This window comes from Narcine bancroftii, chromosome 9 (assembly GCF_036971445.1).
Source record: "Narcine bancroftii isolate sNarBan1 chromosome 9, sNarBan1.hap1, whole genome shotgun sequence".
NCBI classification, from domain to species: Eukaryota; Metazoa; Chordata; class Chondrichthyes; order Torpediniformes; family Narcinidae; genus Narcine; species Narcine bancroftii.
In genome coordinates this window covers 2,524,520-2,546,703 of record NC_091477.1, presented here as the reverse complement: position 1 = coordinate 2,546,703, position 22,184 = coordinate 2,524,520, and the positions used below count along the sequence as shown (strand labels likewise).

Sequence of the window (22,184 nt, the reverse complement as noted above, 5' to 3'; positions counted from 1 at the left end):
AGATGACACCAGAACTAAAAGGTTAAGTACAAGGTGGCTGTATTGTCCTCATTGATGGGAAGGGGTGGAGAGGGTTAGTACCTTCAAGTTCCTGGGAATCCATAATTCAGAAAACCTCTCCTGGAGCCAGCACATTGAGGCAAGCATGAAGATGGCAATACCAACACAGAGTAATGTACTTTCCAGGGAATCTGAGATCTGGCATGTCACCAAATACTCTCATCAACTGCTGCAGGTGCATGGCAGGAAGTATACCGACTGGTTGCATCACAACCTGGTTTGATTATTCAAGTGGCCAGGAACGCAGAAGGCAACAAGCATTGCTGTCCATCACAAGCTCCGACCTCCCATTGAAGACATCTATGTGATGCAGTGTCTCAAGAAGGCAGCCAACATCGTAAAGGACCCCCATCCCCTGGTTACGACTTCTTCTCACTGCTCTCTACGGTAAGATGCAGAAGCCTGAAGATCAGCCCTTTGAGATCAAAAACACTTTCCAACAGATATCAGACTCTTGAACCTCCCCTTGTTACACTTACTGGACTGCTCTGCACTATTGTTAAGTTGCTTTTCTTGCATTATATAACTGAATATTTAATACATATTGTAGCAGCGACTTCGGTAGATCTACTAAAGCAATACACACACACCAGATTAGTCAACACAAGACCGCTTTATTCAGACTTTACAGGCACCATTTATACACCGCATGTCCCAGACTCCACAGGACAAGGTGGGACATCATTATGAGTTTGCTGGCAATCCACAGGACCGGCAGGTTTAAATTAAGCCCTGTGAGTGTCCCGCGCCTTCCGGCAGGAGACTCCTTCTTCACTCCAAAGAGAAGAGTCCCAGCTCCATTAAACCTTGCCTCATAAGGCATGTTCTCCAATTCAGCCAACATTCTGGTAAATCTCATCTGCACCCTCTCCAAAGCTTCCACATCCTTCCTGTAATGAGGCATCCAGAACTGAACACAATTTTCCAAGTGTGCTTTAACCAGAGTTTTATAAAGCTGCAACATTATCTCATGCCTCTTGAACTAAATCCCCTGACTAATGAAGGACAGCACACCATACACCTTCTTAACTCCCCTATCAACCTGTGTGGCAACTTTGAGAGATCTATGGATTTGTCTGTCCTTCCACTCATTAGGAATCCTACCATTAACCATGTACTCCACATTCAAGTTTGACCTTCCAAAATGCAAGGTTCTCCTCCTTTAGAAACTCCAGGACTATGTTAATGCTATAAAATTACGGACTTTCCAAGAACAAATTAACTGTTGAATTTTATTATTTTTAAACCTAGTCACACACAAGAAAAGACAGATGAATGGTTCTAACCTGGAATGTTGAGTTTTTTTTCCTCCCACTGATGCCACCCGACCCCCTGAGTTCCTCCAGGGGATTGTAGATGAGATTTGACTTTTGCTTGTAAAAACTTAGGTTCCAAGTCACAAACCAAGAAGGAAACAGTGCACTTACAAAAGATAATGAAGAAGTCTTTATTCACACACGATTCCCAAGATTGGGGGTTATATTTACAGATAGTTATGTAGTTTAAGAAAAAAACCATGGCCAAATCCAGTTTACAGTAATTATAATGATGGTACTGGGAAGGACAGAATTAAAAAGGGATGGTCGACGATACAGACCAGAGGGACACTTTCATGTTATCAGCTGTGTCAGGGGACTCCGTTGTGCTGTCTCGCATCCAGAGTGAACCCACCAAACACACTAGCATCTCTGCAATCACCCATGCAGTGTCAAGTATAGAGCACTGCCACAGCGATATTATCCAGAGAAAACAGTGCAGCAGACCACAGGAAGGTCCTACCCGCAGGGCACAATATCCAACATTTCAAGACAACAAACCCTTCAGTTCATGCCAAACCCTGAAAAGTAGACAAACTGCAGAGCAATACTGAGGAGCACTTTTTTGGGGAGGAATAAATGGGTCAGCACAACATTGAGGGCCTAAGGGCCTGTACTGTGCTGTATTGTTCCATGTGGCTTCTCTCAATTCTGCTGCCTTACAGGAAGGGATATGGGGGCTGGGAGAGCAGACAATGTTCACCAGGATGTTGCCTGGATTGGAGAACATTAACAATAGAGGATGGATAAATTTGGGTCGTATCTTCTGGAGGGTCAGAGGCTGAGGGGGAAGCCTGAGAAGTATTCACAATTATGAGAGGCATAGATAGGGTAGATTGTCAGAGTCTTTTTCCCAGGGTGCAAAAGTACCAGAGCATACAGGTTTCAGGTGAAATGGGGGAGGAAGAAGGGATGTACAAGGGAGATTTGTGAAGATTTTTGTACATTTTTAAAAAATATACATAGTAGTAGATGGCAGGAAGTTGAGAAAATAGGAACATTTAAGAAATTTAGAGAGAAAGGGATATGGACAATATGTAGATGAGATTTGTTTAAATCGCCATCTTGGTCAGTAAAAGCATGGTGAGTCAAAGAGCCTGTTCTTGTGCTGGTCTGTTCTCAACTTATGACCATATTCACAAAGACCAACAGATATCAAGTGAATGGGTACAACTCTTGTACTTTAAATCGGCCTTTCCCCTCAGAAGATGAGCAGGTGGGATAACCAGCAGTTCCATAACCCTCCTCAATACCACGAGAGGTGAAAGAGCCAATGGTAGAATTTGCATGACCAGCCAGGTAGTTGATGGGCTGCTTCAAGCTGAACTGCTGGAGAGTGGAACTCCTCCACATGGATTACACTAAGCGTTAATAGTTCAGGACTGCCCTGGAAAATTCTGAAAGGTGTAAAGCTGTCTTCCATTTCATTACAGTAAACTGTACAATCAAACCTCCATGTGCAAGCAGGCTCACTTTGTACAAAAGTGATCCAAAAGAAGTCAGAACCCAGTGAACATATATGAATGTCAAGGAATCCTGATGCAAATAATATCCAACTGGTTATAATTCTGTTTAGGCACCAACACCGGATTTTAACCTCTTTAGGTTCCGACTTTCTAATATAGTGCCTTAAGCTACAGTAAACAGCAACTGATTTTCAGTAATGCTTTTTCAGTGAGTAACTTTAAATAATTTAACGTTAAAAAGAACATTTAAAAATATACAAGGGACAAAAAAAAAACCAGGCACCATATATAGCCTACTACACACAAAGTTATACAGTTGTGTTTAAACTACACATACAGATTTTACCTGAATTACATTTACAAAAAGACAAATAAAAAGCAATGTTCTCCTCTGCTTAAAATGGTGATGTTATTAAAATAAGTGGCTTTGAGAAGAAAATACTTGGTGCTATGACCCCAAGTTTATAGTCATGGGCACAGCAAGATTAAACATGGCCCACACAATGGCTGGAGGTGTTGGAATACGGAGCATGGCACAATCCGCTGGAGGAACTCAGCAGAGAAAAAGAATGGATATTATTTTGGGTCAAGGTGCCAAAAAAAGGGATCTGGCCCTCAACCTCGAAAATTCTTCTTCTCCCACTGATGCTGCTCAACTCACAGACATTCTTCCAACAGATTGTGCATTGCTTTTAAATTGAAGAAATGGACTTCAGTTACCAGGTAGGAAGGTTACTGAACCGGATAACAAATAGACTGTAGCAGTAACTGGATCAACTTCTGGAAGACACGTGGATTGGTTAGTAAAAGATCACTCCATACAGAAATGCACGTTTCTTAGGAATAAATAAATGCCATTTCACCCAAGCAGCATAATAGCTGAACTATGCATATGTGACAAATAACAACTCAAAATGTGGGGTGGGAGTGATTAGTCACAACTTTCTAACAAGGTTTGGCCATAGGAAATCTTTTTGCCAGAACAACATTTTCAAAGATTTATGGTGTCTTTAAAATCTGACATTACAGCCAAATATACAGAATGATTATTAGGCAGAGCAAGTTTGTTATAATCAAGTGCAGAATCAAGACTTACAAAAATCAGAGCAAGAATTGCTTTTTTTTTTAAAAAACTCTAAAATGTAAAAATATATTACAGACAAAGACCTAAATACTTTTATCAATTTTATAAAAATGTAAACATTTATGTACACAGAATTTAACTAACTCAGACATTAAGATACTGCAAGCACCATGATTGGAGGGCAGTGTATTGGCCAGAGAACATCTCAACCATGACAAGGGGAAAGGAATGGTTGGGATCACAATGGCTGACTGACTTGCACTCTTTACCTGGCCGTTACTCTAGGATTAGGTGTCCCCTTAAAACCTGGATACAAATTTGTATTAGAAACATATGCCGTGTACATCTTGATTAAGAGGGAGCCCACACTGGACATAGATGAGTAATTAGGAGAATGTTACCAGACTGACGACATTCAGTAAATACAATGCTGTAGAAACTCAGCAGGTCAAACAGCAAACTTTATATAGCAAAGATAAAGATTCAGAACCAAAGTTTCATTACTTTGATAACATTCAGTGCTGTCCTGATCAAAAAAAAGCTTGAAACAAGGGCCAGATGTATAGTGCAATGATAGATATTGTTCCCCCCCACCCCCCCCCCCCCACTTCAATTACCTGTATTTATAAAGTTTGAGCCAAGTTTGACCCGGAAATATTTCAAAGAAGTCAATGGACTCAGGCACATGTAGGACTGGAATCCCACAAATACAGACGACTTTACAAGCTGCTCTCTCCTTGCCTTACTCCCTTAGCTGGAAGAGAAACAGGACAAAGATGTAAAGTGCAAAATATTGCTCAATCCAGAAGTGGACACTCAGTTCTCATGTGATCGCAAGACGATGCCAAATGCAGAGCAAGTCTTCCTGCTGGTGAACACCCATCACAATATGGGCTACAGTAGTGCAATGGTTTTGCCTTATAACTCAGAACTCTAGTGACTGTGCGAGACAAAGTGTTTCCTTCAGTACAAAGGACTTCGAGAAGAATTTAAATAGAGTCAAAATAAAAGGAATGAAAAGGTTTCAGATGCTCATAAAAATTGCCCTTTCAGAAGAAGAACACACCTCTATGGTCATAAAACCTTTCACAACCTCAGGACATGTTTTGTTTTTGATGTAATATATGAAAAGGAATCTTGAAATTGTAAGAGGTTCAGTGTGCTAATTTTTAATAATCTTTTGAAGAGCTCAGCCAAGAAATTGCACCCTTGCCAACAAGATGCTGTCTAATCTTTGCCTACCCAGATCAAGAGCTCATTGTTACCTCCTTTGCTCATAGCAAAATAAATAATGATTTAGCTCTCAAGATGGTGAGTGTGATAAAGGAAGATGGAGATGGTCTGAACAAGAAAATAGTGGTTAATCTATAAAACTTTTATGTAAATATGTAGGGAGTTTCTACCTTCTCCCTATGTCTACACAGATTTCTTCTGGGTGATCTGGTTTCCTCTCACCCTTCAAAACGTACCACAGGTTGGAAGTTGATTGGATGTAATTGGGCAGCTCGGGCTCGAGCTGAAAGGGCCCTGTTACCGTGCTGCATGTCTAAATTTAAAACTTAAAAATGTACAAAGTTGTAGGTTAAATGGGTAGCACGGGCTCGTGGGCTAGAAGGGCCTGTATGTCTAAATTTTAAAATTAAATTTAAATCAAGGAAATTCCAAGGCCACACAATAGTCACCATACACAGAACAGGCTGCATGAAGGAAAATATTTGCTGCCAGGGAAGTTATACAAGCTAAGATTGATTTTTTTCAGAGAGGAAATGAAGGGAGATATGTCCATGTGTAAAATCAAAGGGCTAAAAGAAATTGGAAGGATTGGGGATGGGGGGTAAAATTTTACAACCTAGTTGGGGTCTGGAACTGACTGAAGTGCAGAGGCAGAATTTCTCATCACATTTAAGAAGAGAATGGGTGCATGCTTTGGAGGGCAGGCTTGCTGGTGCTACAAATGGAGATGTGGCTGGGCTGCTTTTCCTCATCCAGAGCTGACACGATGGCCTGAACAGCCTCCTTGTGTCATAAAGTTTCTAAGAAGCTCTGAATGGCCAAAGGATTTTTGTGACAAATGAAAACCCTGCCTCCTCAAAGCAAGCAACAAGGCAGCAACAATGAATTTACAGGAAACAAAATTAGTGGGAAGTAACCACAATTTCAAAACTGAGATCTGACAAATAAAAAAAAAACAGTAAAATTCAAAGATCAAGATATGGGGAAATCCAGCCCTTAAAAAAATTGACAGCTCCAGTAATGATTCAAGAAAAGCAAATTCTGTAGTAGAAACAGTGTTTAAAATGCACTCCAGGCCAGGATTGGGTTAGTTTTAAGATGGATTAAATATTATTGGTCATCAAACTAGGATTTACAACACTTTCCCTTTGGTTACTTGATTATTGTGAGCTGAAGGCAATGGGAAGGTTGAAGTGATTTGACTTGCTGACAAAAGAATGGTGTTAAATAACCTAAATTTTTGCACATTTTTAAATACAAAACTACTGTTTCCTGTGATCTTCCAGTACAGTCAATTATTAAAATTAGCCAAAAACTCTTCCCAACCATACATTTTACACTTGCCATGAGCCACACATTTGCTATTTTTGGTCCCAAACTATTAAAAAAAAATTCCACAATTACACTTTTCCCATTGATTTCATAAAATGGCAACAAACTGCCCTTCAATGGTGAGATCCCAGAAACTCATCCAAATCTATGATCCATTCCTCCGTAGTCCTGTTTTTCAACAGAGAGTCCATCAGATCTGTGTCGCCAGGTAGTCCCTGAAGTGTGCCAGCTCCAGACTGGTTACTGTAGCCAAAAGGTAGTTCCTGATTGGAGCCTCTTACCTGGTAAGGTTGATTGCAGTGGAGGCTGCTCCTTGCACCCATTTGTTGGCCAGAACTAAAGTTTGCCATGTCCGCCACAGACTGGTTTAAACTGGGAACCACCTGGGAGGGCTGGCTCGTCTGTGACAGGGGTCCACCCAAGGTAGGCATCATTTGCCCTCCAGCAGTCGAATTGATGGCTCCCATTGGCCTGGCTGTTGTGAGACTCACTCGCGCCATTCCCTGCACAAACTGCTGGCTGGATATTTTGGGGTGAGATGGCCTTGCGTGGAAAGTTGAGGTACTGCTGAATGCTACGAGGTTACTGTTTGGTTGGTTTTGGTTATTCACATTTTGCAAACTTTGATGCTGCCATGATGCACTCTGGTCTGCCACAGCACTCGGTAACCTCTGCAAAGGGGTCTTTGATACAGCCTGGCTCCCAGGTCCTTTGTTGTGTTGCTGTTGTGCAAGGTTGGAGTTGCTGAGGTGAGTCTGACCATAGCTGGTTAGCAGAGGATTACCTCGAGTCCTACCAGGCTGCCTCTGCAGTGAATTGGAATGCTGCCCATTTGGAATTGTGTCCTGGGCAGAATGTGAAAGCATTTGGTTCAGATTTGACCCCACATTGTACATGCCCTGTTGGACATTGTGCATATTCCCATACTGAGTCACTCCCAGCTCTGGCTGGCCAGCAGCAGGACTACTGGAGGGGACGGAACTCTGGCTTGGTGCAATCTGGATCATGTTTTGATTCTGAGGGAACAAGCGAGAGCTGTTCGCATTGGGTGTGGCCAGATTTCCAACAGATGGAAGAACTTGCGGGGAACCTAGGAAATTAAGAATATTATTAATTCCAGCCGATGCAGCAATCACGAACACTACAGCCTATGTTGAACAACCTCCCCTGAACAGAGACTCACAATTCAGAGGCAAGGAGAGAGAGTGCAGCCCAAGGACCGCCATCCTTAAAAGTATTAAATTTGCCCCCTCGACTGTTCAATTTGGCTGCATAGCTGTCACTTCTTAGTGCATGCTACATCGCAGGTTCAGAGGTGACAAGAGACCAGGGGTTTTACTCCCACACCCCAGTGGACAGCTCAACGCTGTTACAGCGCCAGCTACCAGGTTCAAATTCAGAGCGGTCTGAAAGGAATTTGCACGTTCTCTCTGGGTGCTCTGCTTTCCTCTCACCCTCAAACATACAGGGTTGTTGGTTAATTTGGGTGTATTAAATAGCAGGATTTCTCCTCTTGTACACCAGGAAAAGATCCTAAGGTTACAAACTAATTTGGATTTGGCCATGGCACGCCAGCCAAAATTTTATAACTTAACCAATGTCACAAAGAGAATATCTACACATGACCCCATCTGTTTTGTCAGAGTTTGCAAGGCAAATTGTCTGCTGTTTCCTTGATTACAACTACGACTAAGCTAAAAATGTCATGGACTCTGGTTCCCAAGGTTGTGAAAATGTAATCGTTCTGCTGTTACACCTCGAGATAATGAACAGACTGAGTAACGGAGACAAGACGTGGAAACAAGCCCCTCAGCTCACGTCTGCACCCACCTACGATCACTCATGCACCCAGTTTTAATTATTCTCCCCACATCAACTGCGACCCCCATCCCAAACCCGAATGATTGCCAACACACCAAGGGCAATTCATAGCGACTGATTAACCCTACTGAAACTGGAGCAGCCGGGGAGAACACACCACCTTCACAAAGAACTAGGGCTCAGGGTTGAAACTGGGAGTCTGACAGTGAGTCTACCTGCTGCACTAGTGATACCTGATCTGATACCCAACTCCAGTTACTTACTCCCCCACCTACCCACCACAACCACTGATTTACAATAACTGACCTGACATCAACTACCCATTCGAGCATACTTCTAATATGCTCTAGGCAGACTTTTTCTTTAGAAACATTGAAAGGAAAACCCAAAAGTGTTCAATGTGTAATAACATAAGAATGACAAGAGTAAGGGTAAGACCAATTAGGGATGAAGGGGAGAATGTGTTCCTGGAGGCAGAGGAGATCCTAAGTGAATACTTGGTTCAATGTTCACCAGGGAGACGGACATTAATCAATGTGAGGTCAGTGTATTGTGCATGTCAAGGTGGAGAAAGAAGAAGTGCTGCATCTTAAAAATATTAGACAAGTCCCCAGGACTAAATGGGATACACCCTGGGTTATTACAGGAGTCAAGGGAAGAGATTGCTGGAGCTTTGGCAATGATTTTTGTATCCTCCAATCCTGGGAATTATAGATTGACGAGTCTTATGTTAGTTGTGGGCAAACTATTGAGAATATTCACAAACATTTAGAGAAACAGTCAGCATGGCTTAGTGTGGGATAGGCTGTGCCTTAAGCCTAATTGAGTTTTTTTTGAAGTGACAGTAAATTAATGAAGGTAAGCCTGTGGATGTGGTCGAAATGGATTTTAGTAAGGCACTTGATAAGCTACCCCATTGGAGACAAGTTCAGATTCACAAGGTTCAGTCACTAGGAATTAGTAGAGAGATTGTGACATGGGTTCAGAGGTGGCTGGGAGATAGACCGCAGAGAGTCATGGTGGACAACTGTAGGTCAGGTTGGAAGCCTGTGACAATCGGGCTGCCTCAGGGATCAGTGCTGGGTCCCTTGTTGGTTATCATTTATATTAATGATTTAGAGGAGGGTGTGGTTAACTGGGTAAGCAAATATGCAGATGATACGAAAATAGGGGGAGTGGTGGATAGTGAGGCAGATTTTCTTGGATTAGAGAAGGATTTAGTTTGTTTGGAAGAATGGGCTGAAAGATGGGAGATGGAATCAATGTAGACAAGTGTGAGGTGTTGCATTTCGGTAAAAATAAGAGAATAGGACATATACAGTTAAGGGGAGGGCAATGAGGCACGCAGAGGAGCAAAGGGACCTGGGGGCTTATGGTACAGAGTTCATGATTGGTGATGCCAGGTTTGGAGAATTGTGCTCAGTTCTGGTCTCCAAATTATAAAAAGGATATAGATACGGTGGAGAGGGTTTACAAGGATGTTGCCTGGCTTACAGCATCTGGATTACAGGGAGAGATTAAGGAGACTGGGTCTTTATTCATGGGAATGTAAACACTGAGAGGGGACTTGATAGATGTATTTAAAATTATGAAAGGAACAGATAGACTAGACATAAATAGATTCTTTCCCCTGAGGGCAGGGGAGGTTGGAACAAGAGGCCATGAGTTAAGGGTAAGGGGGCAACACTTCAGGAGAAATATTAGAGGTGGTGTTTTCACTCAGCCAGTGGTGGCAGAATGGAATGAACTTCCGAATGAGATAGTTGCAGCAGGGTCCCTTCTGTCATTTAAGAGAAGGTTGGATGTGTACATGGAGGTGAGGGGGTCGGATGGTTATTGGCGGTGAGCAGGAGGTTTGAGCTAGTGGAGTTGTTCTTGTGAACCAGTGCGGTCTCGAAAGGCCGATATGGCCTGGTTCCGCTCGGTAAATGGTTATAAGACATGGGATCCAAGGTACCTTGGCTGTTTGGATTCAGAAATGGCTTGCCAGCAGAAAGCAGAGGGTAGTCATAGATAGAACGTACTCTACCTGGAGGTCAGTGACGAGGGCATCTCAGATGGATTTGTTCTAGGACTCTTTCTCTGTGATTTTTATAAATGCCTTGGATGAAAAAGTGGAAGGATGGGTTAGTAAGTTGGCAGATGATGAAGGTTGAAGGTGTTGTGGATAGTGTAGAAGGTTGGCATAGGTTACAACAGGATACAGGCAAGATGCAGAGTTGGGTGGAGAAGTGAAACAAGGTCGAACTTGAAGGTGAAGTACATGTTAACAGCAGGATTCTTAATAGAGAAGAGGAACAGAGAGATTTTGGGGTCCAAGTCCATGGATCCTTCAAGATCTAAAGGGTGGTTAAAAAGGCTTATGGTATTCTGGCCTTTATTAGTCGGGATTGAGTTCAAGAGCAGAGAGTTAATGTTGCAGCTCTATAAAAGTCTGAGTATTGTGTTCATTGCAGGAAGGATGAGGAAGCTTTAGAGAGGGTGCAAAGGAGATTTACCAAGATAATGCCTGGATTAGAGAACATGCCTTCGGAAACAAGGTTGACACAGCTAGGGCTTTTCTCTTTCGAGCAAAGGATGAGAGATGACTTGGAAGTCTACAAGATTATGAGAGACATGGTTAGGGTGGACAATCAGCACCTTTTTCCTGGGGCAACAACAGCACTTACCATCAGTATAAGGGTAAGTGGAGGATAGTTCAGGGGAGATGTCGAGGGCTTTTTTTTTAAAAACACAGAGTGGTGGGTGCCTGGAATGCATTGCTGGGGAGAGGCTGGTATAATAGGGACATTCAAAAGACACGTAAGCAACATGGATGTAAGAAAAATTCAAGGTTGTGCATATGAGGAAGGAAAACATTAGATTGTTGAGTAGATTTCCATAGGTCAGCATATCACTGGCTGAATGCTGTGTTCATTTCCACATATGCCATAGAGAAATTTTGGTTTATTAAGTACTTAGCCAGCCTTTATAAAACTCATCCTACTCTTGTTCACTGTATTCTTACATTAGTGCCATTCTGTCACAATTTTAGCCCCTCTGTTCTGCAACCCATGTCAGAATGCCCAATGCACCACAATTTCTCCATTTTAACAGCAAGCAGCCTGATTAACTCTTTCCACCATCTCCATTCTCTTCACATTGAACCAAGCTGTATATCAGCATCCTCTTACCCCCAAAATTAAGCCCAATAACTTCCAGCATCACAATTTCTTGGCAAAACGTAAATAAGAGAAAGCGTAATAGACCAGTCGATAATTTATCTTTTAGTGATAACCCCAGCATATCCAGCCTCAACATTCAATTTGATCAAAGGTATGTGGTTTACCATTTCACATGTGGTACACTTTGGCCCAACCATCCAGTGAGTAAAATCAAAAGTCTTATCAATTCTATTCCTGTCACATCTACATATATAGACTCATATTGTCACAATTACACTACATAGAAACAGGCCCTTGGCCTCGATCAAGTTGCCGTCCTAAGCTCAACCCATTTCCTTGTTCAATTCCCTTTAAACTCTTCCAGAATCAGAATTTATTGCCATGAACAAGTAAAAAAATGTTAGTTTGTGGCAGCATCACAGAGAAAATGTTCATATAAATCACCATAATGTGACAGATCATAGATATGTTTTAGGGAGAAAATTGGGGCAGGTTTTTTAGTGTAGGTCACATACAAACACTTTAAAACAGATCTTATTTAAAATACTGGAGCTCTGCTCATGCTAGACATGTCGACCCCAGAGCCTTTGCAAAAGCTTTGGAGAGTGCCCAAGAGACTTCACTAATGGATTGTTGTTTACAAAAAGGCAAAAGATGAAAAAACTTGTTAGAGCCGCAGACTGTCTGGAGTGGAACTTGCTGTTCTAGGAGGGTCATGTGGTTTTGCAAGCAGAGAGAGTCAAACCAGATCAGTTCTACAGTTTGACAGTCAGCAGCAGCAGCTGAGACTGGAAAAGGACAAGCTGGCAAGCTTGTGGAAAACCCCATTGGAAGACAGGTTGTGAGTCCTTGCTTCATCCTGGTCAAAGCACTTGTGATTCATGCAAGAGGAGAGGACCGGCTGTCTAATATTTGACATGAAATAAGAGAAAGAAAAAGGAACTCTATGGTGACCTGAAAGAAAGAGGTTATCATCTGGAGAACCCTCGGGGGGGGGGGGGGGAAGTTTCTTCGGCAAGACACTGAAGTGGCTGATTATAAAAGGAATAAGTTGTGGGTGTCAGCGAACAACAAATCTCTCTCTGAAAACCAACAAGAACCTTCCTGAATGGTAACCATTTACCTTTCAAGCACCAAAGCCTGGTGAACTTTATAAATGTTAAATTCTGTGCATAGTATAAGAATTGAGTGCAACCAGTGAACTTGGAGGAATGAGAAGTGAAATTGGACTGTGAATCAAAGAACTTTTCTGAACTTACACATACACACATTATTACATACACGTGCGCTTAGAATTAGAAGGGGGTTAAGTGAGGTTCGTTGTCAATAGTGATAAGTAAAAGTGCGATTCTGTTTTCATGTTTAAAGATAACTAAAAGCAAATTTTGTTTAAGTAACCATTTGTCTTGGTGAATATCTATTGCTGCTGGGCTTTGGGGTTCTCTGGGCTCGTAACAGTACAAAAATAAATAAGAATAGTGCACAAAATGTTGAAGTAAGGCAGGGTCTGTGGTTCATTGATTATTCAGGAATCTGATGGCAGAGGGGAAGAAGCTGTCCTGTACCTTTTTCCTGATGGTAGCAGAATGAAGAGGGCATGGCCTAGATGATGGGGGCTCTTGACGAGAGGCTGCTTTCTTGTTACCGCCTCTTGTTATGCCCTCAATTGAGTGGTCTGGCACCCATGATGACGCAGGCCGTGTTAACAAACCTTGAGTTTTTTTTCTTCTTCTGAGAATTAGCACCTCCGTACCCCGCAGTGATGCAACCGGCCAGAATACTCTCCATGGTACAGCTGTAGAAGTTTTTGAGAGTCTTCGGTGACATCCTGAATCTCCTCAAACTCCTCACAAAGTACAGCCACTGGCGAGCCTTCTTCATGATCGCATCAATATTGAATGTTGACACCCAGGAATTTGAAGTTTTTGACACTTTCCACTACTGACACCTCGATAAGGACTGGATGCTTTCTCCTGACTTCTTTCTGAAGTCCACAATCACCTCCTTGGTTTTGTTAACATTGAGTGCAAAGTTGTTGGTGTGACACCACTTAATGAGCTGATCCATATACAGTAAAACCCTTGTTCTCCGGAATTTAAGCAACCAGTAAAACAAAACCCACAGAAAGTAAATAGGTTAAAAAAAAATACAGAAGCTTAAAAATGGCATGCCTTGCCATTAGGTCGCCAATCACGCAACAGTCTCAAGCAACCAGAAAATTCAGTTATTCAGCATCTACCAATTCCCATAAGTGCCAGATACTAGGGGTTTTACTGTACTTATCCAATCTTCATCTTACAGCCACTGGGCCTATGGCATACAAGTTATTTTTTATTTAGGTGAATTCTTTTGTTTATCTGAATTCTTGAAATGTCTCTGTCTGATAAGAAATCAGTGAATCACCCATAATCCAAGGAAATGGAAGTTTGGGGAAAAAGGTTTTGTATTTAACATGAGGAAGAAAGGCAATAATATGTTGGCCTTCATATCAAGAGGGTTTGAGTCTAGGAACAAGGATACCTTACTGCAGCTGTTCAGGGCCTTGGTGAGACCCCACCTGGAGTATTGTGTGCAGTTTTGGTCACCTTATCTAAGGAAGGATGTTCTTGCAATGGAGGGAGTGCAGAGGCGATTCACCAGGCTGATACCTGGAATGGCAGGAATGACTTATGAGGAAAGATTGTGCAAATTGGGATTGTACTCGCTGGAGTTTAGAAGATTGAGAGGGGATCTCATAGAGACCTATAAAATTCTGGCAGGACTGGACAGAATGGATGCAGATGGGATGTTTCCAAGAATGGGAAAATCCAGAACCTGGGGCCATGGTTTGAGGATAATAGGCAAACCATTTAGGACCGAGATAAGGAAGAATTTCTTGACCCAGAGGGTGGTGAATCTGTGGAATTCATTGCCACAGAGGGCAGTATAGGCAGGTTCATTAAATATATTTAAGAGGGAATTAGATCTATTTCTTCAGTATAAGGGTATTAATGGTTACGGAGAGAAGGCGGGGACGGGGTACTGAACTTTAAGATCAGCCATGATCTCGTTGAATGGCGGAGCAGGCTCGAAGGGTCGAATGACCTACTCCTGCTCCTATCTTCTATGTTTCTATGTTAATATTCTGCTATGAAGTACTTAAAAATTTAAAAGCAATACGTAATGCAACAAATCTCACAGGTCTTTGGAATATATGCAATGAACATAATCAATTTTTCAAATTAGTAATAATCAAACAGCAGCTTTTCAGGAATGTTAATCTGGATCAACAATCAACTCAGCTCTTGCACATAATAGCACAGCCCCCCAAAAGAATTACAAATAAAAACATGAGAATGTCTCACATTTCACAGCAGGTTAAATATTTGTTTTGGAGCCTGTATGTTTTTGCAAGGCTAATATTGCATTCCTTTCTGATTACTTTTCAAAATTTGTATTTGCACATGTTCAAAAATAACCAGAACCAATACTGCAATGCTCATGGTTTATTGCTACAACCCTATCCCAGGTCTCTGCTCTGCCAAACTGCTCTTTAGCCATTGTTCTATACATCCCTCAGCCTCAAATGTTTAGCTCAATGGGGTGTTTAGAGAACCAAGATACTAGCTTGCAGAGGCAGAACCAAAATATGGCAAAACAAAAACATATCATTTTGAGAAATTTTAATACAGTGAAGCCTGCAAGTTGTATCCCCCCACCACCCAATATATAAGCATTAGCTTCTCTTGATTTTAAATTTACATTCTACTCTTAAAAGTGGTTTGAACGTGATTTTTATCCATGCTGATATAAAATTTATTGGGCACATTTCCACTGTGGATGCCTATGGGCTGTGTCCCCATTCCCATTTCCGTAAAGGGGTATGATAGATTGAAACGAGCACGTCAAGGTTTGTAGAAGTGCACATCAACAAAATTTTTTATTTGAAAATGTATTCCTCTCGAATCTTGCACTTTACATAAGATATAGGAGCAGGAGTCGACCATCCAGTCGTTGAGTCTGCTCTGCCACTCAGTGTGATTATAGCTGATCTGGTGTTAGGATCATCTCCACCTATCTGCCTTTTCCCCATATCCCTCAATTCCCCTACTATGTAGAAATCCATCCATCTTTTAATACATTTTCCAAAGATGGTCTTGGCATTGAAACCAAGAAACTTTAAACAAGGCTTGAAAAACCTTTGCAAACAACTGTCAAAATTGGAGTAAAAATATTTCTTCCTATCCAACTTGTTTTTGTGAACTAAAAAGAGAAAGGAAAACCAGAAATATTCAAACTGTACTCTAGAAGGAACTGGTGGTTCAGGCAAAGAGGAGATGAATGATTAAGCACATCTATGCAGCCTAAAGAGCCAGCAGTGACAAAACAACTCAAAATGATGCAACTTCTTTTAGTTTGGGGGAATAAAAGAGAAAAAAATGTGCTTGAGTGAATCCCAACATTCACTAATGATGCTTTGGGAAGGAACAAGAGCATGTACTTACCCTGAAATTGGCCGACCTGCTCAACGTGGTAAGGGTTTTGCTGCTGCTCTTGGTATTGAGGTGGGGCCCTGGTGAGATGCCTTTGTAACTGTTGCTCCTGCTGCTTCCCCTGAAGAGAGAAACAGGTTTTACATATCTGGTCCTCATCTTACCAAACGTTGGAGGGGGAAGGAAACAAAAATAGATTTGATTGCTGTTAGCTTTAAGGCTGTCCAGCTGGAATAGGATGCGCTCCTTCAATTACCTGTGACAATGGTTAAGGTAAAGGACACATCTGTCTGGCAGCAGGTAGCTGGCAGAGGTTAGGTGTTTGGCAACTCTAAAAAAGGCATTAATCTTAATTCTCTTATTCACACCTGTGATCTCTTGTCCTCAATCTCTCCACAAAAAGGGCACAGCTTCCCACATAAAACATATTTGAATTCTCACTTATTCGGACCAATAAGCTTTTCGAATTGGCTCTCTTATTTAGTTTGCATTCTCCCTTCAATTCTTTTGTTATCTTGCCTGGTTCTTATGCAGACCCCATGCATGTCAAGTAGCATATTAGGGATAATAAAGAACAAAAAAAATTGGGGATGATTGCGACAGATTCACAAGTCTCTATTTTTCTTTCATCCATGTACTTGACTCTAAGAGTCTCTTCAATACCCCTAATGCTCCAGCCTCCAACACCACTCCAGGCACCCACAACTCTTGTGTAAAAAAAATATTCCCTTACATCTCTCCTTTTCCTTCCTTCACTATATACACATGTCCTCTGGTGTCTTCTGTTCCCAACCTGGGGAAAAAGTGCTAGCTGTCTATCTTATTTATGCCTCTCAGTCTCATAAAATCACTCTCATCCTTCTTTGCTCCAAAGAAAAGCCCCAGCTCTGCTAACCTTGTCTTATAAGAGAGATTTTCCAATCCATGCAACACCCTGTCATCCTGTCAACACCTTCCTCACCTTTCCTGTAATGAAGTGGACTGAACACAGTATTCTAAGTGTGGTCACAACAGAGATGTATAGAGTGGCAAAATTACCTCACGACTCCAGAACAATACACTGACTAATGAAGCCCAGCAAACCATTGGCCTTCTTACCTATCCTCTCAACCTGCACAAAATAGCTCATTGAAAGTGGGTTACAAAAAAGGGAGATAGAGTGAAGGTATTAAATAGAGGCCCCATATGCCCTCTTGGGTGGAGGTGAAAAGTCAAATGTCATCATTTTTTAAAAAAAGAGCAAGGAAGAGTTCCTCGCTGGCTTAAGGATACTTGTACCCTTATCTGGTTATCGTCACATTTCTGTACACTGATCTTGCCACATATGAACATCCGACTGATTCCTGCACTCCAGCAAAAATAAACCACAATTAATATTTCACTGACTCAAAAGTATTTCATGGTACAAGGCATAAAAGGGGCTACAGGAGTACTAATATTTAAAAATTTTCCTCCCAAGTTGGTTAAACATCAGACAAATTTAGTTGCTCTTGATCTGTCTCAATTTCATTTGTCATTAGTTCCTGTTTTGCTAACAGTCATTTCTCGTGACTGAGCCTGCATAAAATCAATCTGAACACGATCACAAGTTTGAAGACATCTGACAACTTCAACTTTTTGCACTCAACTCTTCATTTACTCAACGTCCAGAAAGTATGAAAGCTGGTGTGAAACTGACTTGGATCACTTCCACGTATAGTAAACACACAAAAATGCTGCAGAACTCATATAACTGATGTTTCAGGCCTGAGCATACCTTGAAGAAGCACTAAGGCTCGAGGAGTTGATAATATATCTATGGATGCTACAAGACCTTATGAGTTCCTCCAGCATTTGTGTGTTTTTACTACATTCACAGCATGTGCAGACATGTGTTTTACCCAATTTCCCCACCTGCAACACAGGCACCAGCGCACCCCCCCCCCCCGCAGATGCGCCACCCCCAAACAACCACCCCCCCCAGACAACCACCCCCCCCAGACAACCACCCCCCCCAGACAGACACCCCCCAGACAGACACCCCCCCAGACAGACACCCCCCCAGACAGACACCCCCCCAGACAGACACCCCCCCAGACAGACACCCCCCCAGACAGACACCCCCCCAGACAGACACCCCCCCAGACAGACACCCCCCCAGACAGACACCCCCCCACACAGACACTCACCCACACAGACACTCACCCACACAGACACTCACCTACACAGACACTCACCCACACAGACACCGACAGACACTCACACACACCATCAACAGGCAGTGGATTCAGGTCCCTGCCAGAGTCCATTTGCAATAACATTACCAGCCCAATGTTCACTCACCCTTTCTGCCAACAGTTGTTGCCTCTGCAGATACTGTTGCTTCTGTTGCTCCATCAGCTGCAAATGCTGCTCTCGTTGTTTCTGTTGCTCCATCAGCAGTTGCTGCTGCTTCATGGCCACAACCTGCTGTTGACCACTCAGGTAACTTGAACTTCCATGGTTACCAGCGATAGAAACCAGGGGAGCCTGAGTCCCTGGACCTGATCCCTGGACTGCATTCTGAGTCCTTGTGACACTTCCTAGATTTTGATCCTATTTAAAACCAAAGAAGCAAAAAAAAAAACAAAAAACATTTTTTACGATTACAAACAGCACAGAAACTTGTTAATCCCAACTGGTCTATCCCAAAGTGGGTGCCTCTCACTCAAGCACAAGTTTGGTTCGTGATGACCCAGGCCTCCTGACCTGGTCCATCCTGGAGTCCAGGGTCTGTTTGCTTACATACCAAAACTCCCAACACTCCATTTGGATAGGTATATGGATAGGAAGGAAGATTAAAAGTTTAGAGAGATATGGCCTTTACGTAGGAAGATGGGACTTGCTCAGAATGAATAAGATGGTCCAAAAGGACAGTTTGCACTCTGTTCAACTATGACAAAGGCAATCTGGCTCCTTACAAAACAGGTTTGAAATAAACAGGATAGGCTTTGTCACTGTTGAAGCCCAAACAACATAGTAGCAGAATGTGTATGAAGTCAGCCTGGTGACATCTGGCACTAGATCACTCTTTGGGCTGAGCTAAAGATTCATAAAGATTGGGTAGATTTCCCTGACATTACATGGTGGAGAGGATCTAATCTCACTGAAACTCTATTCTGAAGGACTTTACAATGCAAGTAACAAGAGGTTGTTTCCTCTGGGGATTTGAAGTCTAGAATTGGGTACATACTTTGGGCAAGATGTCCACAACAGGAATTTTAGCAGATTCAGCATGTTTAGAATTCACAAGCCCAGAAAGCTGTGGATCGCAAGTCATTAAGGGCAGAAAAATCTTTCTGGATAACAGGAAAAATGAACGTTTAGGTTGGGCCAAGACAAAGATAAGACACAATCTAAATAAATAGCAGATTGCGACCAGGGTCTGGATGGCTTAGCTCCCATTACTTAGGACACTGAAGTGTTGAAGTAAGAAAACTTTCTGAACTGGTGGAAAGTATTTGATAGTATTCCTGACAAGACAAGGCATTGGAAGTACTTCAAAATCTACAGATAAAGAAATGAGGAAAATTATAGGTGAAGACGAGTGGGAATGGGCAGACAGTAGCAACAGGGAATTGTAATTAATACAGGGAATTGCAATGTGATACACTGGGTTGGAAAACAGTTACATCAAAAGTAGGATTCCAGAAGAGTTGAAACAGCAGAGACACTGCTTCGCACGTATAAATGAAAAGGTGGGAGGGCATTCAGAGTCAAAAATACAACATAGAAACTCACCCTTTGATCGACCAAATCCATGCCAACCATTAACTGCTAATCAACAACTCTTTTGGTCTCGGGAAAATCAGACCCTCCAGAGGAGGGAAAAAAAAACTCAAGGTCACAGAGAGAATGTGCCAAACGTACACATGCCAGGATCAAACCTGCATCTCTGGCTCTGTGAGGCCCCAACTCTACTAATTGCATCGCTATAAAGAGTTAAAAGAATAAGGGATCCTGCATTTCCTAAACAGTGGTAAGGCTGGGAGCCGGAATTTAAAAAAATCTTGGATCAGCTTCTACTGGAATTTTGCATTTAATTGTTAATTGCTCTTTGGAAGGACATGAAGGTATTGGCGATTTAACAGAATAGTCAAGGGCAAGAGATTTGTTACTGGAAACTTTGTTCTTCGAGATTAGAGAGCAGAACTGACAGAAATGTTCACCATAATAAGCAGGGTAATAGAGAAATTCTTCCCATCCCTGGAAGGATCAGGAAACAAATTTAATGAGATTGGCAAAGAACCAAAGAGGCACGAGGGAAGTAATTATTTTAGAAGATGGTAACAGAATGCCAGTGAAGAGGCATGAATGATGTAATGAGCTTATTAAAATCTACAAACAATGGAATTGGAAGTGGTGAATGATTCTTTTATAGTTCTGGACATGATTGCTTATTCATTCACCAAATTCGGGTAATGGAATTTGCAAATGTGGAGGCTGTTACGTAGTTCCACAGGTATGGATTTGTATTAAATGAGCAAATTGTATAGCAGAAATGAATGCAGAATTCTTACCTGAGCATGTTGCAGATGTGGCCTGTATGTCATACCACTCTGGGGAAGCTCCTGTTTGATCACCAGCATTCGCTTCTGCTCATCACCAAGGTGGGAAACCTGCTGCTGTCGCATGTAGGCAAACATTGCAGATTTATTCTGGTTTGGTGCTACAACTCTTTGACTGTCGGACATTTCAAAATGAGTCAACCGTTTCGTGTTAGCATAGTTTGGCATTGGAGCCTGACTGTTTGTGGAGGTTTGACCCAAAGTGTTAGGCGGCTGGTTGATCATGGCCACTCGATTTGGCTGCAGGTAGTTACCACCAGCTTTTGATGAGCTCTTAGATGGCATGCTGGCCCCTGGAAGTTTCTGATTAAAGTCTTGTTGATATAACGAAGGACTGCTGGGCTTTTCAAGACTGAAGGGCCCACCAAGAGGACTTTGAGTCAGAGGTGCCGACCAGTTTTGTATCTGATTGGGAGAGGAGTGTTGCACCTGCTGCTTCTGCATGAGCTGCGCTCTCTGCTTCTGGTTAGCAGCCATCTGCTGAAGCTGCTGCGCGTGGGACCGCTCCACGGACAACCCCGGATTTCCAGGCAAAACAACACTAGACACAGGTCTTGTGCAGACTGGAGTGGGGCCTTGAGCTGGTAGCACAGACTGGGACACTGATGGGGCTGTACTTCCCAAAGCCAAAGTCACACTTGAAAACAAAGGTGCTGATGGAGATGGTCGATGTTGCGAAGATTCTGTTTGATCATGGTCAAAGACAGGTGGAGAAAACTCTGCTTTTATAATTATGTTGTCTGCTAGAGTGGTTTGATCAGAAGTCATAGGCTCAATATCCTTTTTCTCCTCAAAATCTTCATTGAAAAGATCCTGTATATCTTGATCAGGCACGGAACGATTCAATTCATCAAACAATTCCTGCCATTCTTGTTCATTCAAGTTAATATCTGGGAACATGTTGCTCTGGGACAGGGAAGGGCCTGATTGATTCACACAAGTCGAATCCAGTGGAGGTTCTTGCTTAAATTCTTTAATAAGAGCAAAACCACCAACAGCATCAGAGTTCCCGTTGTTGGAATCTGGCAGATATTCCTTCTTCATGTTGTCCAAGCACAGAGGATGACTCCCATTGCCTTGAGCCCCTTCCCCAGATCGCTTGTCCCTTTGGTGGAGTGGAGACATTGGTGGCATGCCATTGGAGGAACCATTCACCGCGAGTAGCCCTGATGCATCTTCGCCATTCAATCTGAGCTTCTTGGTCCCCGAAAAGCTGCCATCTACAAATCCATTCTGCTGACTTCCATTCAAAGGAGAATCATCAGTCTTTAATTTCCTTTTCACCCGCTCGTGAAGCTGAATTAAGAGATAAAATTTGTGAGTTCATGGACCACTCAATATCTTCAGAAATTATCTAATTGTAAAATTTTCATTCTTCCTGATCTATCAGCATTTCTTTAGAACAGACCTAACTTCAACTTTTGTCCATACAAAACAATGCTCTTGCCCTCCACCATTTAAAATAGACATTTAAAAAAAAATCATTTTAAAAAGGCAGGAGGTAGAATATAAATGGAGACTTAAGATGTATTCCCTGAACTGTGAACAGATAAATTGTTTTGAATTTTGGGACATCACTTTGAAATTATCTTCAGACCACAATCAGTGAAGATTGGTAAGAACTTCTCCACAATCTCCATCAGTACTGGA

General features: G+C 42.2%; 1 protein-coding gene across 1 annotated transcript in view; it reads right to left on the bottom strand.

Annotated features, from left to right (window-relative positions):
• Positions 1 to 654: 654 nt before the first annotated feature.
• The window catches only part of maml1 (mastermind-like transcriptional coactivator 1), a 22,064-nt gene continuing 534 nt past the window's right edge, over positions 655 to 22,184 (bottom strand). Inside the window, exons 2-5 of the mRNA XM_069897835.1 lie at positions 20,487 to 21,830; positions 18,271 to 18,522; positions 15,961 to 16,069; positions 655 to 7,581 (exon numbers count right to left, since the gene is read on the bottom strand). Of these exons, the coding sequence (XP_069753936.1) occupies positions 6,605 to 7,581; positions 15,961 to 16,069; positions 18,271 to 18,522; positions 20,487 to 21,830 (2,682 nt within the window). The 3' untranslated portion in view covers positions 655 to 6,604. The remainder of the gene's footprint in view (positions 7,582 to 15,960; positions 16,070 to 18,270; positions 18,523 to 20,486; positions 21,831 to 22,184) is intronic.